Source organism: Nuphar pumila, chromosome 5, assembly GCF_984573655.1.
Source record: "Nuphar pumila chromosome 5, dmNupPumi1.hap1.1, whole genome shotgun sequence".
Classification (NCBI taxonomy): Eukaryota; Viridiplantae; Streptophyta; class Magnoliopsida; order Nymphaeales; family Nymphaeaceae; genus Nuphar; species Nuphar pumila.
The window spans coordinates 123,405,766-123,425,925 of record NC_143253.1 but is presented as its reverse complement, the minus strand read 5'-3'; the positions used below and the strand labels follow the sequence as shown (position 1 = coordinate 123,425,925).

Sequence of the window (20,160 nt, the reverse complement as noted above, 5' to 3'; positions counted from 1 at the left end):
GTGATAGGGGGTAAGAGTGAAATTGACATGGGTAGTGGAAGAAGAGAAAAATAGGTGTAAGGATGGGCGGCCGCAATGGTAGAAGAAAGGAAATTAGTGCTGCTGGGTATGTCTGAGGGTGTGTTAGGCCCCGGTGAAAGAATTGAGAAATGAAAAGGTGGTGGTTGAGAACGGAGAAGGGAGAAAGATGGGGTATCGGTTGAGAGAGAGGGAGAGCAACTGTCTGTTTTGTTTTACTGCAAGGATAAAAATGTCAATGTAAGACATTTAAAGGGCGTGTTGGACAGATTAAAACTGATTTTTTTTTAATTAACCAGAAATATTGTGAGGTGCTTCTAAAATCCTGAAGAACACGTGTTTTTTTAATTATTACTACCAAAACTTGTGATGTTTTGAAAATTACCCAAGAAAAATCTCATGATTATCAGTTATCACCATATATAGCTTAGGACATTAGGTCCCCAACTTTAGTTTAATTTGCAGTTAACATGTATCCCACTATTTTTTTTGCCTTTTCTTGTTCTTTCCCCAGTTCAAGCTAGTGATTATTTCCTTTGTCATGAATGCCACAGATGAGCCTCTTAAACAATGATGGTGCAACTATACCAACGGAGTTATCATGTTTAATCTTGAAATTTTCTTGGACTGTTTTTATGATGTGTGTGACATATATTCGAAATTAGATCACGACTATTTACTCATCTTTCTTTTTGCTTTGCTGCTACTGCTCCCCTCTTTTCAAGATGATCGTTCATCACTCTCTTCTTACCTGTACTTAATTGTTCTTATCTGCTAATAAAACTTTTGCTATTCCTCCCGAAAAAAAAAGACTACATAATTTTTGGAATTTAAAGATATTGGTATTGCCTTTTATTTGTCTTTGGCCACTGTAAGGCAAGTGCCCTTCGTTGTATGGTACATGAATATAATGTCTTGCTGCTTTGCAATTTTTTGCTAATTTGGGTCACAAGGATGCAAATATATGGTAGAAAAAGATTACCATGGATACTATTTGTGCTATTTTAACTCATGTACTTATTGCACCATGAATTGTCAATAGTAACTGAATGTGTTTTTAAGATTTATTGTATTTCCATGGTTTCCAACAATTTGTAAATACGAACCGACATTGAATATGCTAACTTGTTCCAAGCCTTAAAGTGGAGTGTTTTGTCAACCACGGATGATACAAAATCCACTGTTTTCAGCTTGAAACTATTACACGTTGAAAGTCAGCCTCCAAAACATACACATCTGTCACAAAGACACGGCAAAAAGAACGTTGAGGCATGCCATTCTTGAGTAGGGGTGGCAAAATCTGACCCGACCCGCCAACCCGCTTCTTAGCCGGGTTAGGGTTTGGCTTAAACAGGTTCGTGTCGTAAACGGGTCGACCCGCCTAACCCGTTTATTAAATGGGTTGTGTTCGTGTTAGGGGTATGCCAACCCCCAACCCGTTTGACCCGTTTAATAAGCGGGTTAGGCGGGCGGGTCAACCCGTTTACACGAACCCGTCAACCCACCGATTCATATATATATATATATATATATATATAACCCTAACTCCGACCTACCAACCCGTTTGACCCGTTTAATAAACGGGTTAGGTGGGCGGGTCAAACCGTTTACACAAACCCGTCAACCCGCCGATCCGTTTATATATATATTAACCTATCTAATCCTAACTCTGACCCGCCAACCCGTTTAATAGACGGGTCGCCGTGTCGTGTCGACCCAACCCGTTTATTAAATGGGTTAACCGTGTCATGCCGGGTTACCCGTTTAATAAATGGGTCGTGTTCGTGTTTGTCACATTCAACCCATTTAATAAACAGGTTGTTCCAGAGCAACTAGAAAGAGATTCTTTAACCAGAAAGAATTCAGTTCAGGTGGAGGATACCTATCCAGAAGTTTTCGCAACTCAATCATGTATGATTGAATCATCAAAGATTTGATCTTTTCTAACTCTGTCTGTAACTCACTAGAGACTCGGGAAATAAAGAGAAGATGCGTACGAACGAGATCATGTTCGTATTGAGGTATTCTGACCCACCAACCCAACCCGCCGACCCGACCCGACCCGAATGCCACCCTTATTCTTGAGTAGTTTTCCTTTAAGAGAAGTGTATATAAGCATACACGACACGATAGTAAATTTGAGTATCTCTATGACCTAGCCACACAGGTGCCACTGCTAGTTTCGTAAATGATTATTGGTGTGCTCAATTTTGGGTAAAGGTGGTTGGGGAAATGTTTATGACTGGCTATAGAAAAAAACTAGCATTTTAGAGAATTGTCATACAATTTATTTGGGCATTTTGTTATAGATGCACGATTCTAAAAATATGTTCATCGTGAACTAATTTTTTATTTTGCTGCTTCATTCCTAGGTCATCATAGTTCGGGGCGGTCAGAAAATCAATGATCTGTGGTTGAGAGTTGCATCGCACACAAAGTCACTTGAGAAATGGAAAACGGTTGCTTGTGTACTAACTTTCATTCCGGAATGCAATCTTTGTACTAATAGAAACGATGTGAAACTATTCTTTAATTTAAATAATGAATTTTGTTGTTTTTCATTGTTCAAAAATGAAAACAAACTAGGGTTGGGTACTGGCAGTGCATGGGCTTGCAGCCATTTTCATCCGATCTGCTTGGCCTGGACTGGTTTTAGGCCCAACCCATCAACGGGTCATGAGCTAGTCAGCCATCCTATGGCCCGTAAATATGCGGGTCACCGAATCCAACATTGACCCGGATGGGGCAAGCCTGCGGAGTAAATTGTGTGATTGTATGTCATGCGAGCACAGCTAGATGCATATTCTGGATTAGCCTTTAAGTTTAAGCTGTTTGGGAACAACACTGACAATGTGTTTCAAGCTTGTGAGGTGATTGCTCACCTTCTGATCTATATTCTTTCTTCATCTTTTTAGTAAAAAAAAATCATTCTAAAAAGAGAAAAAGAAATCTGCTGAACCTACTTATAGTCGACCTGATACACCTGAACTCCATAACCCATTTGGCTATAAAGTGAACTATATACCATGAATCGAACCCTGAACAGATTCAAATTGATGGGTATATATGGTTTTAATTTTCAGGCGCGATTCTGTTATCAAATGGATTGGAGTTTGGAACGGTTCTACCCAATCTCAGGAGCCTGACCACGATGGTAAATAGACAGCCGGGTGGGAGTTGGGTCCTTGCTTCGAGGGTTTCCCAATATTGGTTTCTAATTGGATGATGGTTGGGTCAGGGAAGAGATCAACCCAGAGGTGCATCTCATCAGCAAAGAAGCAAACAATTGCGAAGACTTGATGAGATATTTTTGCCGCCTCTTAGGGCTGGTAAACGAACCGAGAAGCTCATGACTCAGCTCTGTTTGACTCGTCACTAACTTGTTCATGTCCGGATCATATAGCTTGCAAGCCATGAGCTTAAAGTGCGACATTCTCGTTGATTTTGGCATCCGCTTTCCATGAGGAATGCGGATGCAATGTTTGCATGGCCAGTGTGGGTCCCCACAGAAACACTCGGTTTTTCATGTGTTTTTTCGTACAGGTCAGGTCAGGTCAGGTCAGGTGATACGAAATTTGTGCTTTGAAATCACCACCATCCGTGGGGCTTCGTTCTTTTTGTATCGATAACATCCGCTGGGGAACTGTCTGAACAACGAACGGCGATGATTTCAAAACACACAGGATTTGTGTTTTGACATATCGCCCGACCCAACCTCGTTCAATTTCCGTAGCAAAGCCACATTTTCTGTGGCATGCAAACAAGACCTAAGGAATGGGAATTCGGCAAATAGGGCACCCTGAAGTAACTGCAGCCAGAAGCTGTTGGCAAAGTTTTATTTCCATTTATCACTTCTTCTGTTAACCTTTATCTCACTCAACCGATAGCCTGGCAGAATGGGAATTTGAGCTCTGAATATCCGTCTTGGCCAAGAAATCAATATATGTGTGCGCTTGGACATTGCTTCGTTGGATCTTGACTAGAGTAAATTGATGACCATCTTAAGCCAGTGCAAGCTTAACTGTATCCGCAGAGACCCATGGACCATTGGTCACTTAGGCACTAGCGAAGCGAATCAGTTTCCTGGTAGTAGACTTGAACACAAGTCACAACTTGCAGTTTGTGCTCAACTCCACTACAACGGCGAGGCAGAGTCACACTGACTGTTTGAAAACTATAGCTGGGATGGGAAGTGGCATATGAGGAAGTGTAGCTGTCAATTCCATGCTTTAGTGTAAATACAATGCCACTTCCCATCCCAAATGCATTAACTCCCATCCCAGCGACCAGTTTCCAAACAGCCACCAGGTGGTAGTTTGACCAACTTTTTGCTAAATGCATTAACTCCTATCCCAGTTCCTAGATTCCAAACAGGGCCTAAATTACCTCCAAACAGATGATAGAAATATCCAGAGTCGGATCATACACCACTCCATGAGGCAGGTTTAGGGGTGCACAAGCAAGAACACAAATTGGCCACATAGATCTATTATTACTTTTCTAGAAGTACATAAAAAAAAAACTGCATTTCCTCCGCATGAAATAGAAGCAGACTCAAAATGATGAACCAATCAATAATGGTAAAACACCCAAACCAATAAATACACACCGTGACCGAAAACACCACTAACCTTCCTTTTCCTCCGAGACGCGAGAAGCTGAATGCCCGAAACAGTCAGCATTGCACAAGCCCACCGACCTCACCATATCTCCGAAGCTGCAATCATTTCATTTTAATAGTCAACATTAACCAGATATTCCTAATATATGTAGTTATAATTCACAATCCAACAACAACAGCCCTAACAAGGGAAACATGAAAAAAGAAAAATAAATATTATATAACACAGGAGAAGAGATTCTTAGCATGTCCGAACTCTATCCGACCAATCAATGCTGTTCCTCGCTCTCTCTGCCGGTTGATCCGTGCTCTTCCTCGACTTTTCCACTTGATCAACGCTGCTCCTTGCCTTCTCATGTCGCTCGATGCTCCGTCTTGACTTCTCCCGGCGATCAGTGCTCATCCTTGACTTTTCTGGCTTGTCTGTGCTGGGCCTGGACTTCTCCCTCCGATCATTGCTTTGCCGTGGAGGCACCAGAGGGTCGGTATTGTGTGAGGGTTCTGAATTGTCAGTGTTCTGCTTTGATCCATTCTTCAGGCCTGGAGATTTTTCAACTGCCGAAATGAATTTTTTTAGGTGTCTGATGTACTCAGGGTAGAGTTCCAAGTTGCAGTGGTTCCCTCCCTTGAGCCATAGAGGCTCATATTTCTCCTTGCAGAGTTCCCACAACTGCTTTCCATGAGAACAATCGACAACTTCATCAGCTGTCCCCTGAAATGCAGAAGAAAGTACGAAACAATCATAAAGTTGTTCACTCCAACCAACATAACAGGGGCTTCCGACCATTCTCTATGTCATGCACAAATATAACACAAAATACATCACCACCATGCTTTCAAACAAAGACTTGCTTCAAAAACTATAGAGGGGGAAAAAGAAAGAGAAAGGCTCGGGTAAAAAAGAAAAGACTCCTTAAGGATGCTATTCCTATAATGCACAGAGAGAGAGAGAGGGTAATGAAATTCTCATGTCCATTCAAAGCAGTTTTTGCTATAACCATTCTTTCAGTATTAGAACCAGCAGCATCAATTCTGAATAAATAGAGCTTTCAGTGCTGATATCTGAACAAATAATACAGATAAAAAGGGAAGTTCCTCTAAGAGTATTTGCTTGCCATCAAACAACAATCTAATTCGAGACACTTTCACAGAATCATGAAGACAATAATAGTGATATATGTGCTAAAAAAATAGTGCAACCCTTAATGCGTAAAAAGGGGAACATTTCATGCTTCTAATCAGAAGGTTCCCAGAAAATAACCAAAAGATGAGATTGTAAGGAAGAGTCCAAACTAATTGGCAATGCTATCCATTTAACAGTTAACAGGATCAGCCACATTACATCTAGAAGAAAAGGTAAATAATTACTTGTGTTTGCAAAGAAATAAACAAAACAATAAAAAACATCTGAAACTCCAAACAAAATAATGACAGAAGCTAACCAAAAGAAGCACCTAAAAATTGGATGGAAAACAAAAAGGAAAACAAAAAGGCAAGCAAAGTATAATAGGCTCAACCAACTTAGAGAAGGAAACCTAAGATTGCCAGTAACATTGACAGAGCAAAAACACTAAAAGTGCAGCTGAAAGAGCTTACATGAATGATCAATACAGGGCAATTAACATATGGGATCTTGTCTATGTTCTGCATAAGAGAAGAAAAATATAATCATTGTTGTGGCTTAGCTTTAAAATCATGAGCAAGACAGTAAACAAAAATATAGTTTTTCAGTAAAGAAATCAGTAATTCAAACCTTGTAAATGTCAAACCAGTACGATCGCTTTACAGGATACATGACTCTTAAGCCAGACATTATCGGGCTGTGCAGCACGACAGCTCTCAAGCGAGGCAAGCGAGTTGCTAAGTCCAAGGTCGGACCACTTCCCACTGACTGACCATATAAAATAACATCTTCCTCCTTTGCTCCATAAGTCTCTTGGAGGCATTTATACGCTGTCTCAATATCTGCATATGTATTTTGCTCACTTGGCTACCAGAAAAGTACAAATTTTTAATCAATTTACTTTTTTACAATATATAGTGCTTTTTCTATGTATATAAAAGTGTACTAGTGCTTGTGCAAGTGTTTGTCATTGTCATATGCATTGTCCCATCTGCACAGGGTTGTCCATGTTAGTCTGTGTGTCGGGGCATGTGTAATGTGTGCGTGGAGGGGGGGTGGGGGGAAGGGATTTGTTCAGTGGGTATTGGCTTTCTTAATGTCCGCAGGCTTTTGTGAACACCAACTTCAGCAGATGTTTTTGGCTGTGACAAATACAAAATATCTTCACAACTTCATAGAGAGAACTAAAAGATGTGTTGCATTTAAAAGTACAATTAGTTAAGGTGTGCTTTACTCTTAATCTAATTGCTTAAATACCTTTAGTAGTGGCAAATGATGTTGTAAACCACAGAATTTTTAAATTTATAGGGGCAAGAAAAATATGTGGAACACATGCAAGCATGCAACATGCATACCTTCCCAGATGACTGTCCATAACCAGAATAGTCATACCTGCAACATACAAGGCTTTTATGTTACATACGCATCTCTATTGCGTTTATCGAAAAAGAAAAAGCATAAATATCACAAATTTGAAAAAAGAGAAAACAGATTTTATTAGACATAAAGAAGATAGAAACTAGCTGCAAATTGATGCAACAGGAGTAAAGGAAAAGATCAGTATAAATTGATGTGCTAAATTTTGATACATGACTATGTGAATTTAATTAATACTAATACCTCTCTAAGTCAAATAAATAATGTCAGCTTATGTTTTCTCAATGTGTAAAAATGAGATTAAACAGATGCATTTGCTTACTGCAAACTATCCTTGAGATACAAATTGACACTTCAATTTTTAACAATAAGTACTGTTGAAAAAGAAGGCATTTGACCGCTACAATATTGTATCCTTTCATTGTCAACCTACTTGTTCGAGAATTTATTTCTTAAATACCGGAACCCACAAATTACTAGTTTACTAGCCGCATCCTTAAAGCTGAAATAATCATCTATAAACAAAATATATTTTTGACAGCATCTATATAAACCACCTATTTTATTTACTGATAGTATATTCACAAAAGCATACCCGAAAAATTCAAATGTAATGACGCAAAATTTTCAGAACAAAGAAAAGAAAACATGTAAGGTGATATGTGATCATTAAAAAAATTAAATAAATTATTTAAAAAAGAAAAAATCGGATAACATGAAATATGAAGCTAGTAAACCGTTGCAACAGTAGCAATACTAGAAAAGCACATTGCATTCCTGAATTTAGGACCCAAAGTCAAATTTTCCAACAAAAAGAAACCTTAACACTCAAGAATCGAACACAAGATGATGATTTCCAGATTCCTCTGTTGTAGAGAAAAAAAACGAAAATTCCAAAATACAAACAAATCCATTACGCCCAAACACTCAAGAGCTCCAATAAAAACCAAACATTTCCCAGACTACGTAAACACTAGAATCTCCACGAAAAGAATCCTTAGAGACTCCATCTGAAAACGATAAGCAAAAGGAGAAGGAAGTGAGTCCACTCACCCCATCAGATTGACGCGGAGGTGGACGCTCAGTTCGGTGAAGAGCTCGTACATCTGCCCCAAATCCGCGGCGTTACCGTGCGAGTAGAGTACGGTGAGGCTCGCCATGGGGTTCCTCACGTACATCGCCACGATCTCGGTCCCGCGTCGGGTGCAGAGCTTCAGGACGTCAACGTTCTCCCTCTGCGGGGCGTCGGCAAGGATCATCCGGTCGGAGACCTCGTCATCCACCAAACTGTACGAGGGAGGGTTCGGCGGGAAGAAGGCGAACTTCGCCGCCATCGACGACGTCACCGCGCCCATTCTCTTCTAGCCCAGACGGAGGAAAGAAGAAGAAGGAAGGACGAGCTCCGGATCAGGCGGATCCGGGCGATCGCTGTCTCATCGCCACAAAGACGGCGTCCTGAAAACCGGCGAAATGCGATCGATCCGGCGCCGTCGACGTCCGGAATGCACTTCCCGTGCGATGCGATCGGTGAAGCGGAGCTTTAGGGTATAGTCCTCCTCTTCCTCTTCTCCTTCTTCTCTGAGAAAGGAAAGGAAGAGAAGACAAAAGAAGGCAAGAAGAAAACGCAGCAAAAGGAAAGGGCTGTGTACATAATGGTGGTCAGTGTCACAGCCGCAATGTTTATCATTGTGGCCGATACGAATCGGATGTTCCGATTCGGTTCGCGCTGATAAGCATTCGACAGCAATTATTTGTTGTCCCTTCTCTTGATCGTGCTTTTGCGGTGGGAATCTAAAGCTCCGGGATCTGCGTTTGAGAGCCTTTGGATCTCGTATGTAAAGACCTTGAGATTCCCAGGATTTTGAGACCCGAGGTTTTCGAATCCGACTTTTTTTTTTACAAGCAACCCGAGGTTTTCTCATCACTAGGAATAGAAAACCGTGCGTTTGGTAGGTTTTGGGATTCTCAGATCAATGTTGGCATGAAGTGATGATCGTTTGGGTTCCACTCATCCCTATCTTCATCACCTTTTTCGAGAAAAAAATGTTTTTTTTTTTTTCAAGTCAAGCTGGGGTCAGGCAGACCCGTACAGGTATCATTAAAATGAATTGATAAGATTCTTTGTTTTCTCATTAGGGAACCAAGCAGGGGGTGGTCCTTTCAGCTTTCTCTAAAATCCGACTTGTATGGAGAACTTTTTGGTGATTCAAAAAACAATTTTCTTGGCAAGCGAAGATCTCACAGTAAATTGAAAAAGTTAATTTATGGGGAAATCTCTTGAAAATTCACATCGATTAAGCATAAAATTATATATATAAGGATAGAGATAAAAAATCTTAATATCGGGTGAATATCTGGTTAAAGTCGTGATACTTTTCAAGTAGATGAAATTTTGAAAATATCATGAACTTTTTAGGATTACATTCACTGTTGCAAATATGGCGATAAAATCACAATATTTACAAGATATGGCCAGCATTAGTAACCATGATCCTGAGCAAGGAAAAATTGAACCTTGTACGGAGTCAAGAATCTAGATCTAGACCTTGTAAAAGGATAGGGAAATATGTATTTTATTGCTCTTGGGCCATCTTCATAACAAGATCCAAGTCCATAATCCCTCACCTAGGTCCCATCTGTTTTATGCATTCCGATCCAGTTTGAGAACCAAGCTTGGTCATAATGGAGTTGGATCCAATTGAAGGGATCCATTTTACCTCTCAAGTCCTTTGAATGGATTATCGTGCACAAATAACCGAAGTGGGGAAGCCCCAAGGGAGTTGGCGCAGAGAGGTTGTTGCTCTATTAGATGGACAGTCAAAGTTCATTCATGCAGGCATCTCCCCCTCGCGTAAGTCGATGCCCAACAAAGGCCTTGGACCAAGGGTCCTTGGAGTTTTAGGCCTTTTGGATGATGACAATAGGTATGACAGGCTGAGCCAACCAGAATAGGTCTTCCATCTCACATGCAATTTCTTGCACTAATCCAAAAATAACCAAAGTGGAGCAGCTTTGCCACATGAACCATCACTGCCACATAGGGGCCAGCCCGATGTGCCAGGACGACCCGGCCTGCTATGGGACGGGTTTGGGTCAAAATTTTAGGCCTGTGCCCATTAGTTATTGGGTTGAAACCCGACCCATTATATACGTGAGCCTGGGTCGGCCTGCGTGCTATCAGGCTGATTTGACAAACCTGAGCTATTTATTAATTATTAATAATATAATTTTTTTAAAACTAATTAATTGCTTAGTAACTTGATAACTATTATTATTTACCTAATTAGTTGCATTATGAAAATTAGAAAGATAATTAGTTTGGTATATGCTAACTTATTAATTATTTATTATTTACTAATTAATTAAACTAATTAGTTAAGTTTGTGCTACGTCGGGCCTGGCCCAACCCGCTTCACATTGCTTCATTGAGCCAATGGGCCGGGTCATGAGCTGCTCAATCAGGCCAAAGCCTAGCCGTTAGCAAACGGCCGACCCATCTCTAAGCTGGGATGCACTTAAAGCCCAACGGGCTAAGCTCTAAATGGGACAGGCTGGTCCGATGCCTAACGACAGCAACAATGAAGAGAAGACAGTGAAATGTTTTGTAAGCAATATATCAATTTGCGTTACCAAGCGGCATAGGTTTACTACGATTTAATCAGGATGCATATAACAACGGATACCACTAGGGTTAAACAAGTCAAAGCAAGGATTTAATGAATGAAAGTATCAAAGCAAGTGCAATTTCATGTTTGCTTATACTGAGCATCGACTTGTCGATTACCATGCCAATAAAATACACATGTCGTACATGTGTGTTGACGATAACGCTCTCATAATATCCACGAGGTTCTAAAGCGAGTTCAATAGAAGTCGTTGAGAGAGCAGCGATATGCATGCGAAAATCGCCCTGCCATGCGTGTAACGATGTGTTTCTGCATCCACACGTTTTCAAAGTCTGTGTACAAATATCTTACACATACATATTACAAAACATATAATATCTTACAAAACGATATGTATAGCGATTTGTAAGATATTGAAAATCGATACGGCAATTCAACATAATAACTTACAACTCGACGATACAAAACCATACTATCTAAAAGGTCGATACATATATCGCACAATAAATTACAAATCGATAAGGAAGAACTTGAGCATAATAGCAAACAAATCGATATTAACTAACAAAAATGTATCTCACAAAAATGGGAGTTTGTTACTAATACAGCGGTTTGAGATACAATGCATATGATGAGTGAATGTAGGATACCTGATGGGATAGAGGCCCTTCCTAGCATCTTCAAACAAACATTCTTGTCAATAGGTCCCAGCGTCTTACAAATATCGATAAGTTTCCAACCTTCGTAAGAACAAGATCTACCTGCAATAACCAAACAATGCCTTAATGACACACAAGACGATATGCCTTCTTCATCGATAGCATGATGAGATGGAAAGCTACTCACGCTTCCTTAATGGCACTGGAAGCAATGTTTGTGCATCATTGCTTTCTTCCATGATGCCTAACGACAGCAACAATGAAGAGAAGACACTGAAATGTTTTGTAACACAAGGCAGGCATGAGCAGGCGACATTGTGTTGTACAATAGGATAAAAAACAAGGTGGAAAGCTCGACTGGAGACGAAGGCAAAGTTTGGGTTGATAATGGGAGCAACTGTTACAGCAGATGGCACAGGAGTTTAATGAATAGGGAACGTCTCCACTTTAAATGGTTAACATCAAACTTTCTGGATGAAGGACTTTTTTGTCCTTTTCTCGACCCATCGTTTCACAACTTTTGAATGAAGGATATTTTTGTCATTTCCTCAAACCGTCATTTCAGGGCAAGAAAAGCAAGTAAGGGTGATTAAGTCTTTGCAACAGCACTAGAGTCCGATGCAAAGTTATGTCAACATACACGGGAATACGAGCCCCATGTGCATGAATACATAGCGCTCATTCGATCCCCCGAACACAGACGTGGGATTCAGTGAATCATCGGGGGAGAACATACACCACCCTCTCCACGTTTGGAAGCAAGAAAACATCACATAGAAAAAGGAAATTTTGCCTATGATAAGTTTTGATATAATCTTTTTTTCAATAAAAACATTTGCTTGTTCGTGTAACATGAGAAAAAAATAGCTGAAAAAAGTAGGAAAAAAAAGTTTTACTTGTCTGTATGTTGGAAAGACTTGCAACTTTCTCTCTCCAGCAAGTTGGTTCATCACCACCACCACTTCTAGCAATTGCAGATACACCCTACTGGTGGTGGAGGTGGAACGGTGCAGAGTGGAGGAGGAGGAGGTGCTAGTAGGGTGGTGAGGAAGAGCAGGCCCAAGGAGGAGAAAGAGTGGACGAACCTGAGGGAGAGGCACCGGCAGGCCATCACTGCGAGGATCCTGTCCAGACTCAGGAGACATGACAACATACCGTCACTTGTATGCTTCTCTCTCTCTCTCTAAAGGCTTGAACCCCTTGACCGTCTTTCACTCATCGTCTTCGCTGCAGGACGAATCTCCCATGCCTCACCCTCTGGAAGGATCCCGCTGGGAACCCTTGGCGGAGGCTTCGCCTCTCTATCACCGTCCCATCCCATCCCATCCCGCTCAGCTTCACCGAGGAGTTCCTTAACTCGGAAATATTTTGATATGAAAAATTCTTTCACCCCTTAGGGTGGCGGAATTTTTTCTATCAAAAATACTACTTTTTAAAAAAACTATTTTGGAAAATTTTCTCCCGTTTGAAACGGTTGGAAATGTACTTTTTTCTTTTTTTTACTTTTACTTTTCCTACTATTTTCTCACTTCCAAACGTGGATCTACAAAGCATGAAAAAAAATGGCAATAAAAACGCTTATACTTTTTCATAAATTTGAAAATCTATGTAGTTTACTTTTCTTCCTTCTTTTTTTTTTTTTAAACAAGAAAAGGAAGTCGCAGTAAAAACGCTTATACTTTTTCGTAAATTTGAAAATCTATGTCGTTTTTCTTTCTTTTTTTTGAAACAGCCAATTATTGGTTAGTTTAGACTTAAAAGGGCATATTTGGGTGTTGCACCAAGTGTGACCAAGTTCATGAACTCCAATACATATTATTAGCAATACGTAAGATGGAGATAGACTGGAGTTCAAGAACTTGGGTCAGAACTGAGATATAACAATTGAAGAACCATTAGACTTCGTGAACTTTGTCACCGTTTCAAACAAGGTTCAAACATTGTCTACCATAAGAAACATACGGTGTAGTCCGTAAGAAGTTTTCTTTAGCCCATTTATCGAGAAAAAACGGGATAAGCTGAGAAATTGCAATATGCTTCATAATAGAGTCTCATCTTATCCCGCATATATATCAGCTCAAGGCGGTGGATGTTGAGCACAATCTTTCTATAAGTTGGATGGCTCCTTGATGCAGTTATGGCTTCATATATAGCCACATCCAACTCCACTGAAAGGCAAGAAAGAAGAAGAAGAGGATCAAAGTGTGATTGGATTTGATGGATCCAATGAGAATGAATTCAATAAGACTATAAATACTTGTTATGGTTTGGGGTGTTTAACTTGAGAATATATATTGAATGCAGTTATTTTCATTCCTTTAATGTACTAATTTATTGTTGAATTTTTATTGTCTCCGTTTTCGTAGCTAGATCTTCGGAGGAATAGCGTAACATAGTTTTCTTCATGAATCGAGTGTTTTTTATTTGCTTCAGGCATTGAGGAAGAGAGTATGCCAAAAATTATGGTCGAAACAAAGGATACAATGATGAAATATGCCAGTTGAAGTTATGTTCTTCATGCAGCCAACACGTTGCAAGGATTTAGGGCATGCACATAACACCAGGTTGCTTGCACGGGTACTTGAGAGCGGACGAAGGTGTTTTTGTTGTGATACCTAGCATCCCAATGCCTTTTGGTCTGCAAGCAACTTCAATTGGCTGAACATGAAGAGAATGATAAAACAAATTCAGATATTGTAGACGAGGGTCAAGAATCGAAGCAGGATGGCAAGACCATTTATTTTGATGGTGCAATCCTTTTGTGTGAGCCCACGTTTGGAGATGTGGATGTCACCACCCGTGATTTGCCGAAGATGAATTCTTTGTTACTCGGGGAGGAGGATGCAGTTGTGGATCCGTAGCCAGATCCAACTCCAGCAAAATGCAAGAAGAGAAAGTCCAAGAGGAACAAAGGGTGATTGGATTCTATGGATCCACTAAGAATCAATTAAATGGAATCCAAAGTTGTATTTTAGATTTGAATTCTTTTTCTGTTCATTTGGATATTTGAATCTTATCCAAGATCCAATGTAAGGTAGGGTTTCATGTTTTTGCTATAAATACTTGTTATGGGGCTTCTAGAAGAGGAGTTTGATTTGAAAATATTGAATGCAATTATTTTATTTTCTTTAATGCACTAGTTTATTGTTGTTCCTCTTTTCGTAGTTACATCCGTGTAAGAGTAGCGTAACTTAGTTTTCTTCACAAATCAAGTGTTTTCAATTTGCATCACTCCTTGTGACCCGCTTACAATCAATCCTACAAATTTTTTTTCATGAAATTAGATAACATGATTGGGTTAATTTAATTTTCCATTAAGGTTGATTGGAAAAACCTTGAATCATAGTGACAAATAAAACATGAAAAATTATGATGTTCTTACCAACCAATAAAACTGTTAAATATGAGCAAAAATCATTTCTTCTTATTTTATTTGTAAAAAAAATATTTCTTATTTTTACATAAATTTATTGCCAATACTTTGGGTGTCCAACTTCAAGGAAAAAAAATAAAAAAGTCAAATTCTCAGGAGAAAAAAAAAAGCAGGGCGTTACTTTCCTATTTTAAACATTTGTCACTGTGGATTGCACCTCTCAAAAAATGTTTTGAAGAGGAACATCATTTCTGAAAATATTGCAAGAACCAACTTCAAAAAATTTAAACCAGGTGTATGCCTGTCACTAGATGGAACTCTAACCTAAGGTGACACAATAGAATGGATCGTGGACCTGCCCAGTAGCTCTGGTAGGATTCAAAGCTCCCTATGATCCAAATTAGGTTTACATAACCTAAATCAGTATCACTTGATGATGGCAAGAAGAATGGGAAAGTAGTTAACAATGAATAGACTCTTTGCTTTATTGAAAAAAGAAAATGTATACTTATCAATAAAAATTTCTAAGATAATGAGGTACAGAAAAATGTAAAATTAGGATAGTTACGGAATGCCATCTGTCTAGTACCATCGTTTGGGCGCAATTATATAATAAAAAAAGTGGGATAAGGTAAGAAATTACATAGGGTGATAGGGGATCATAACACAATTTCTCAGCTTTTCAGTCTTCCTGATAAGGAGATGCGTCTAAAACACACCACAATCTGAACTAAAGAATTCTGCAGCTTATAACGCTAATTGCTTAATATTAACGAGACCCAAGGGTTTGGCGTAGTGGGATGGGTCTAGACCGTTTGGTGGGCGGTGTAGGTTCAAATCCAATGGGCGTCTGCTTAAGCAGAAGCTTGGCAGTGAAAGAGAGAGAGAGAGAGAGGAGGCTGCATCTAGCTTCCTCTGCTCACTGGTGGTACCTTGCCGCCGGAGAGTCAGCTTCCATGGCCGTCGGCAAGAGTCGGAAGAGCTAGGCCAAGAGAGAGAGAGAGAGAGAGACTTTCTCTCCAGCTGGATTTAGCCTCTGCTCACCTGCGGTACCTCGCCGCCGGTGGGGTAAAGCCTCGCCGGCACAGACAGTGGTTCAGGTGGTGGAAATGCCGGTGACGGGCATAGTTGCGCAAAGCGGTGGAAGAGGTGAAGGAGCCGGAAGAAGGGGGTTGTGTTGTGCGTTAGGGTTGGCAGGGAAATGAAGCACAAGGGACGATTCATAACCTGTAGTCAAAGGCGTAGCTAGGGGGTGGCAGGGCAGGACTGGGCCTGCCTCCCGAAACAGTTAATTTTTTTTTTTTTAAAAGCCCAGTCCTAGCCCAGCCCTGATTCCATATGAAATAGATATTTATCCATTTTTTAGCCCAGCCCTGATTCCATATGAAATAGATTTTTATCCATTTTTTAGCTCAGCCCTGACTGCAGCAAATAGTTTGATTTGTCCATATGAAATAGATTTTTATTAATAATTGTAGCCATTTTTTATTTTATCTAAAAAAAAAAAAAAACGGGGGCGCTGCCCCCAACCCCCGACTATCACACAATTTTTTTTTCTACACCCCTGTTTGCCCCCCCCCTCGCATGAATCCTAGCTACGCCCCTGCCTGTAGTGTATTGATTTTCGCAATCGGCATATTCAGGGGGATTCGCACTGATACCATAACATGGTTGTAGCCCAAGTTAAAGGAGGTCAAGAGTTCAGTAACTGGGGTGCATGTCCGTCGTCACAAAGCTAAACCCATTTGGAAACTGTCCTAGTGGGGAAGGGAGAGTACATGTAGTGTTTTCATGCTGCAAGACCAACTTAGATTCACGGATACACAGTTAATGCGACACATCTCAGCGGGATGTCCAAACTCCAAACCATTGTTGTCAGTATCGGTATCGGCCCTGAATCGTCTGACCAACAATTCAGCTGTATCAGAGCGTATTTGCCCCTGACTTGCCAGAATAGCGATGACAGTGGATCAAGGAAAAACGCTGCCTCGCTCCGTTTGGATTGGGGATGAAGGCGAGGATGAAGGTTAAAATCAAAACTCGTGCAGGGATGGACTTACACTTTTTTGGCCGGCCCACCCCACCTTGTCACCAATTCCCGTTAATAAAACAACTAAAATATCTTTAGAAATGGTCGTAGACCAGGAAGAAACGGGACCCCACCTCACATCACCCCTTTTGGATCGGGGATGAAGGACATGAAACAGGGATAGAGGTTAAAATCAAAACCCGTGCTGGGATCAAGGCAGGGATGGAGGGCAGAATTTTGATAAGGGACAGGGGAGGAGACCTTGTCCCCCACCTCCACCTCGGTCCATTGCCATCCCTAACCATGGAGTGCAACTGGCGCATCCTTCATAAACGCTTTATAAAGCATTGCACAAAACATACTTTATCTTGTCCTGGACACATCACGGTGCCTTACAAACATGGTACAACGCCTAGACAGGGAGCAGTATGCCCTTGGGCGGGTGTGTGTCTCGTATCAAACAGGCAAACTCCAACCAAAGTTTCAGTTTTTCATTTTTTTTCGTTACTTAGTCATGTTTGGAAGCAAAAAAAAAATCATAGGAAAAGAAAAAATTTTCTTTGAGAAGTTTTTCAAAGGAAATGTTTTTTGCTTGTTTGTGTAGCATGAGAAAAATGAGCTAAAAGCCAAAGAGAAAATTTTTGGCTTTTTTGTTTGTGCATGAAAAAAATTTCCTCCTAACTAATAACTCATGTTAGAGGAATTGAAAATCAAATATGATAATAGGACTATATAACAGCTAGATAACAATTGTTTCTTGTTGATTGAAGTCAATAGAGGGAATGACTATATCCATTTTTTACATCCTAACTATGATTAAGATATATTAAAGAAGCCTATCTTGCATAAACGCAAACCCACTGACACACATGCAGCCATGAATATGAAGCAATTCAAAGATTAAGGCAAATTGAAGCAAAAGAACCACAATGCCATAGAACAATGTACATGACAAACGCCTTAACCACTTTTATTTTCTTCAGAAAGTAACAATAATATGAAGTTCAACAACATACTTTCACCACTTTCATTTTCTTGCTAGCTCGATGTTGAAAAGGCTTGTCGGCACAAAAATTGCAGAAACTGTCAAGACAACTATGTAAATAGCTTTTGAACATTTCGTGGAGCTCATTACATAGTGTTAAAGATACGAATTGATGCCTTGACTATAATCGACAGTTTATATTAAGGATAAGGCAACATGCTGGAGGTTATGATTTCGTGTATATCAAGATCCTACAATTTCTCCTTAAATTCAGGATTGTTACAGTTTCTTGTTATCCTTTCCATGTACATTATAACTGTATATTTACAGATTGATATGTCGATAGAAGATACAATTTTCTGTGCTCTTCTCTCTAGCATTGCTCTTCTTTTTTACTACATTTTAACATGGTATCAAAGCATCCATAATCCTGAAGATGGTAGAGGGAAGCACTCAAGCACAGAAGCAACCCACCTCCACCGATGAATCCAACCCTGCAAATCCTTATTATATTCATCATTCAGATGGACCAAGTACGATTCTTGTTTCACAAGTTTTGACGGGAGATAATTACATGATGTGGCGAAAGGTCATGACTATGGCACTCTCTGCCAAAAACAAACTCGGGTTCGTGGATGGCTCAATTTCCATACTTGAAGATACGAGTTCCTTGAGGACCACATGGGAGAGATGCAATAATCTTGTCCAATCCTGGATTCTTAATTCCATTCACAAGGATCTATCAGCTAACGTTATTTATGGTCAAACTGCTGCAGAAGTGTGGAGTGAACTTTATGCTAGGTTCTCTCAGTCCAATGGGCCTCGTGTGTATCAAGTACAATACCAAATTATAAATTGCAAATAACTTCAATCTTCAATTGTAGTATATTATACTAAACTAAAGGGATTGTGGTATGAACTAGCATTATATATTATTGTTCCTAACTGCTCGTGGTTCAGTGAAAACTATTATGAATCTTCAACAGCAAGATCAACTCATTCAGTTTTTAATGGGTCTCAACGATAGTTATGCTGCAATCCGGAGTTGGATCTTATTGATGGAACCCCTTTCTACTGTCGCCAAGACCTATTCTCTTCTTATTCGAGAAGAAAGACAGAGAGATGTGAACCTGGTCTAAATTGAAAAAAAGGTATCTGCTCTTGTTGTCCAGACCCATGAAGATAATAAAAATTATCAAACAAAAGACAAGGGAAGGCCTTGGGTCAAATGTGAGCATTGTGGAAAGATGGGACAGGTGAATGCTAAATGCTATTTTATCATTGGCTTTCCTAATAGGTTTGGTTCTTCTAGTGCATCAACCAAGCCAAAGGCTAATGTTGCAGAGTCCTCCACCATTGACCAATTCAATACTCAATTGTTTCAAAATTTTATTGAGTTTATGGACAACTCTAAGCAAGGTATCAATGATCCACAAAGTAAACCTCTCAGGTAAACTTCCCACTTCTATTTCATGCATATCTTTTAATTAACCTTGGATCCTAGATACTGGTGCCACACACCACATCACTAACACCCTTTCAAACATACATAAACCCGTGTCCATAAATCACCCACCAATCAGCCTACCTAATGGCACTAGTGCCAAAGTATCCCACATTGGAGATGTCCACATATCCTCCACTATTATCTTGAAAAATGTCCTATATGTACCCGATTTTGCCTTCGGTCTCATTTCAATCTCTAAACTTTGCAGTGATTCAAAATGTTATATAATGTTTAACAAAAATCTTTGTGAAATGCAGGACCGTCACTCGACAACTGTGATTGGAATGGGTAGCTTGAAAAATGGGCTATATGTTCTGTATAAACGAAAAGGCGATTACAAACTTAACTTCCACCAAGTCGATTTTATGGCATCTACGACTTGGACATGCCTCAAATTCCAAGCTTCTGACTTTATCTCGTTCAAACTTTATTGATTCTAATAAGTATGTTGATGACTGTGATATTTGTGTTGTTGCTAAACATTCTAGACTTTCTTTTTCCAATAGCAATATTTCTACTCATGCACCTTTTGATTTGATTCACTGCGATATATGGGGAGGTTATCAAACATCTTCATTAACCGGTGCACATTATTTTTTAACCATCGTAGATGATTTTTCTCGATTTACTTGGGTTTACCTCATGAGACATAAATTTGAGGTTTTTGGCATGATTAAAAACTTTATCGCACTCATAGAAAATCAATTTCAAACTAGGATTAAAATTATTAGAAGTGACAATGGCACCGATTTTTTTCCTCATGAAATGCAAAAATTTTTACACGAAAAGGGCATTGATCGTCAACATAGTTGCGTATCTACACCGCAACAAGATGGTGTAGT

The 20,160-nt window shown here is 39.8% G+C and overlaps 1 protein-coding gene across 1 annotated transcript; it reads right to left on the bottom strand.

Moving 5' to 3' along the window:
• Positions 1–4,461: 4,461 nt before the first annotated feature.
• On the bottom strand, positions 4,462–8,723 carry LOC149838496 (uncharacterized). Its single transcript, XM_090007708.1, has 6 exons — positions 8,193–8,723; positions 7,118–7,154; positions 6,393–6,629; positions 6,236–6,283; positions 4,906–5,351; positions 4,462–4,735 (listed from the first exon to the last, which is right to left on the bottom strand). Exons 1-6 carry the CDS (start codon positions 8,492–8,494, stop codon positions 4,645–4,647), a joined length of 1,161 nt encoding a protein of 386 aa, XP_089863834.1. The 5' UTR covers positions 8,495–8,723; the 3' UTR covers positions 4,462–4,644.
• Between the last annotated feature and the right edge of the window lie 11,437 nt (positions 8,724–20,160).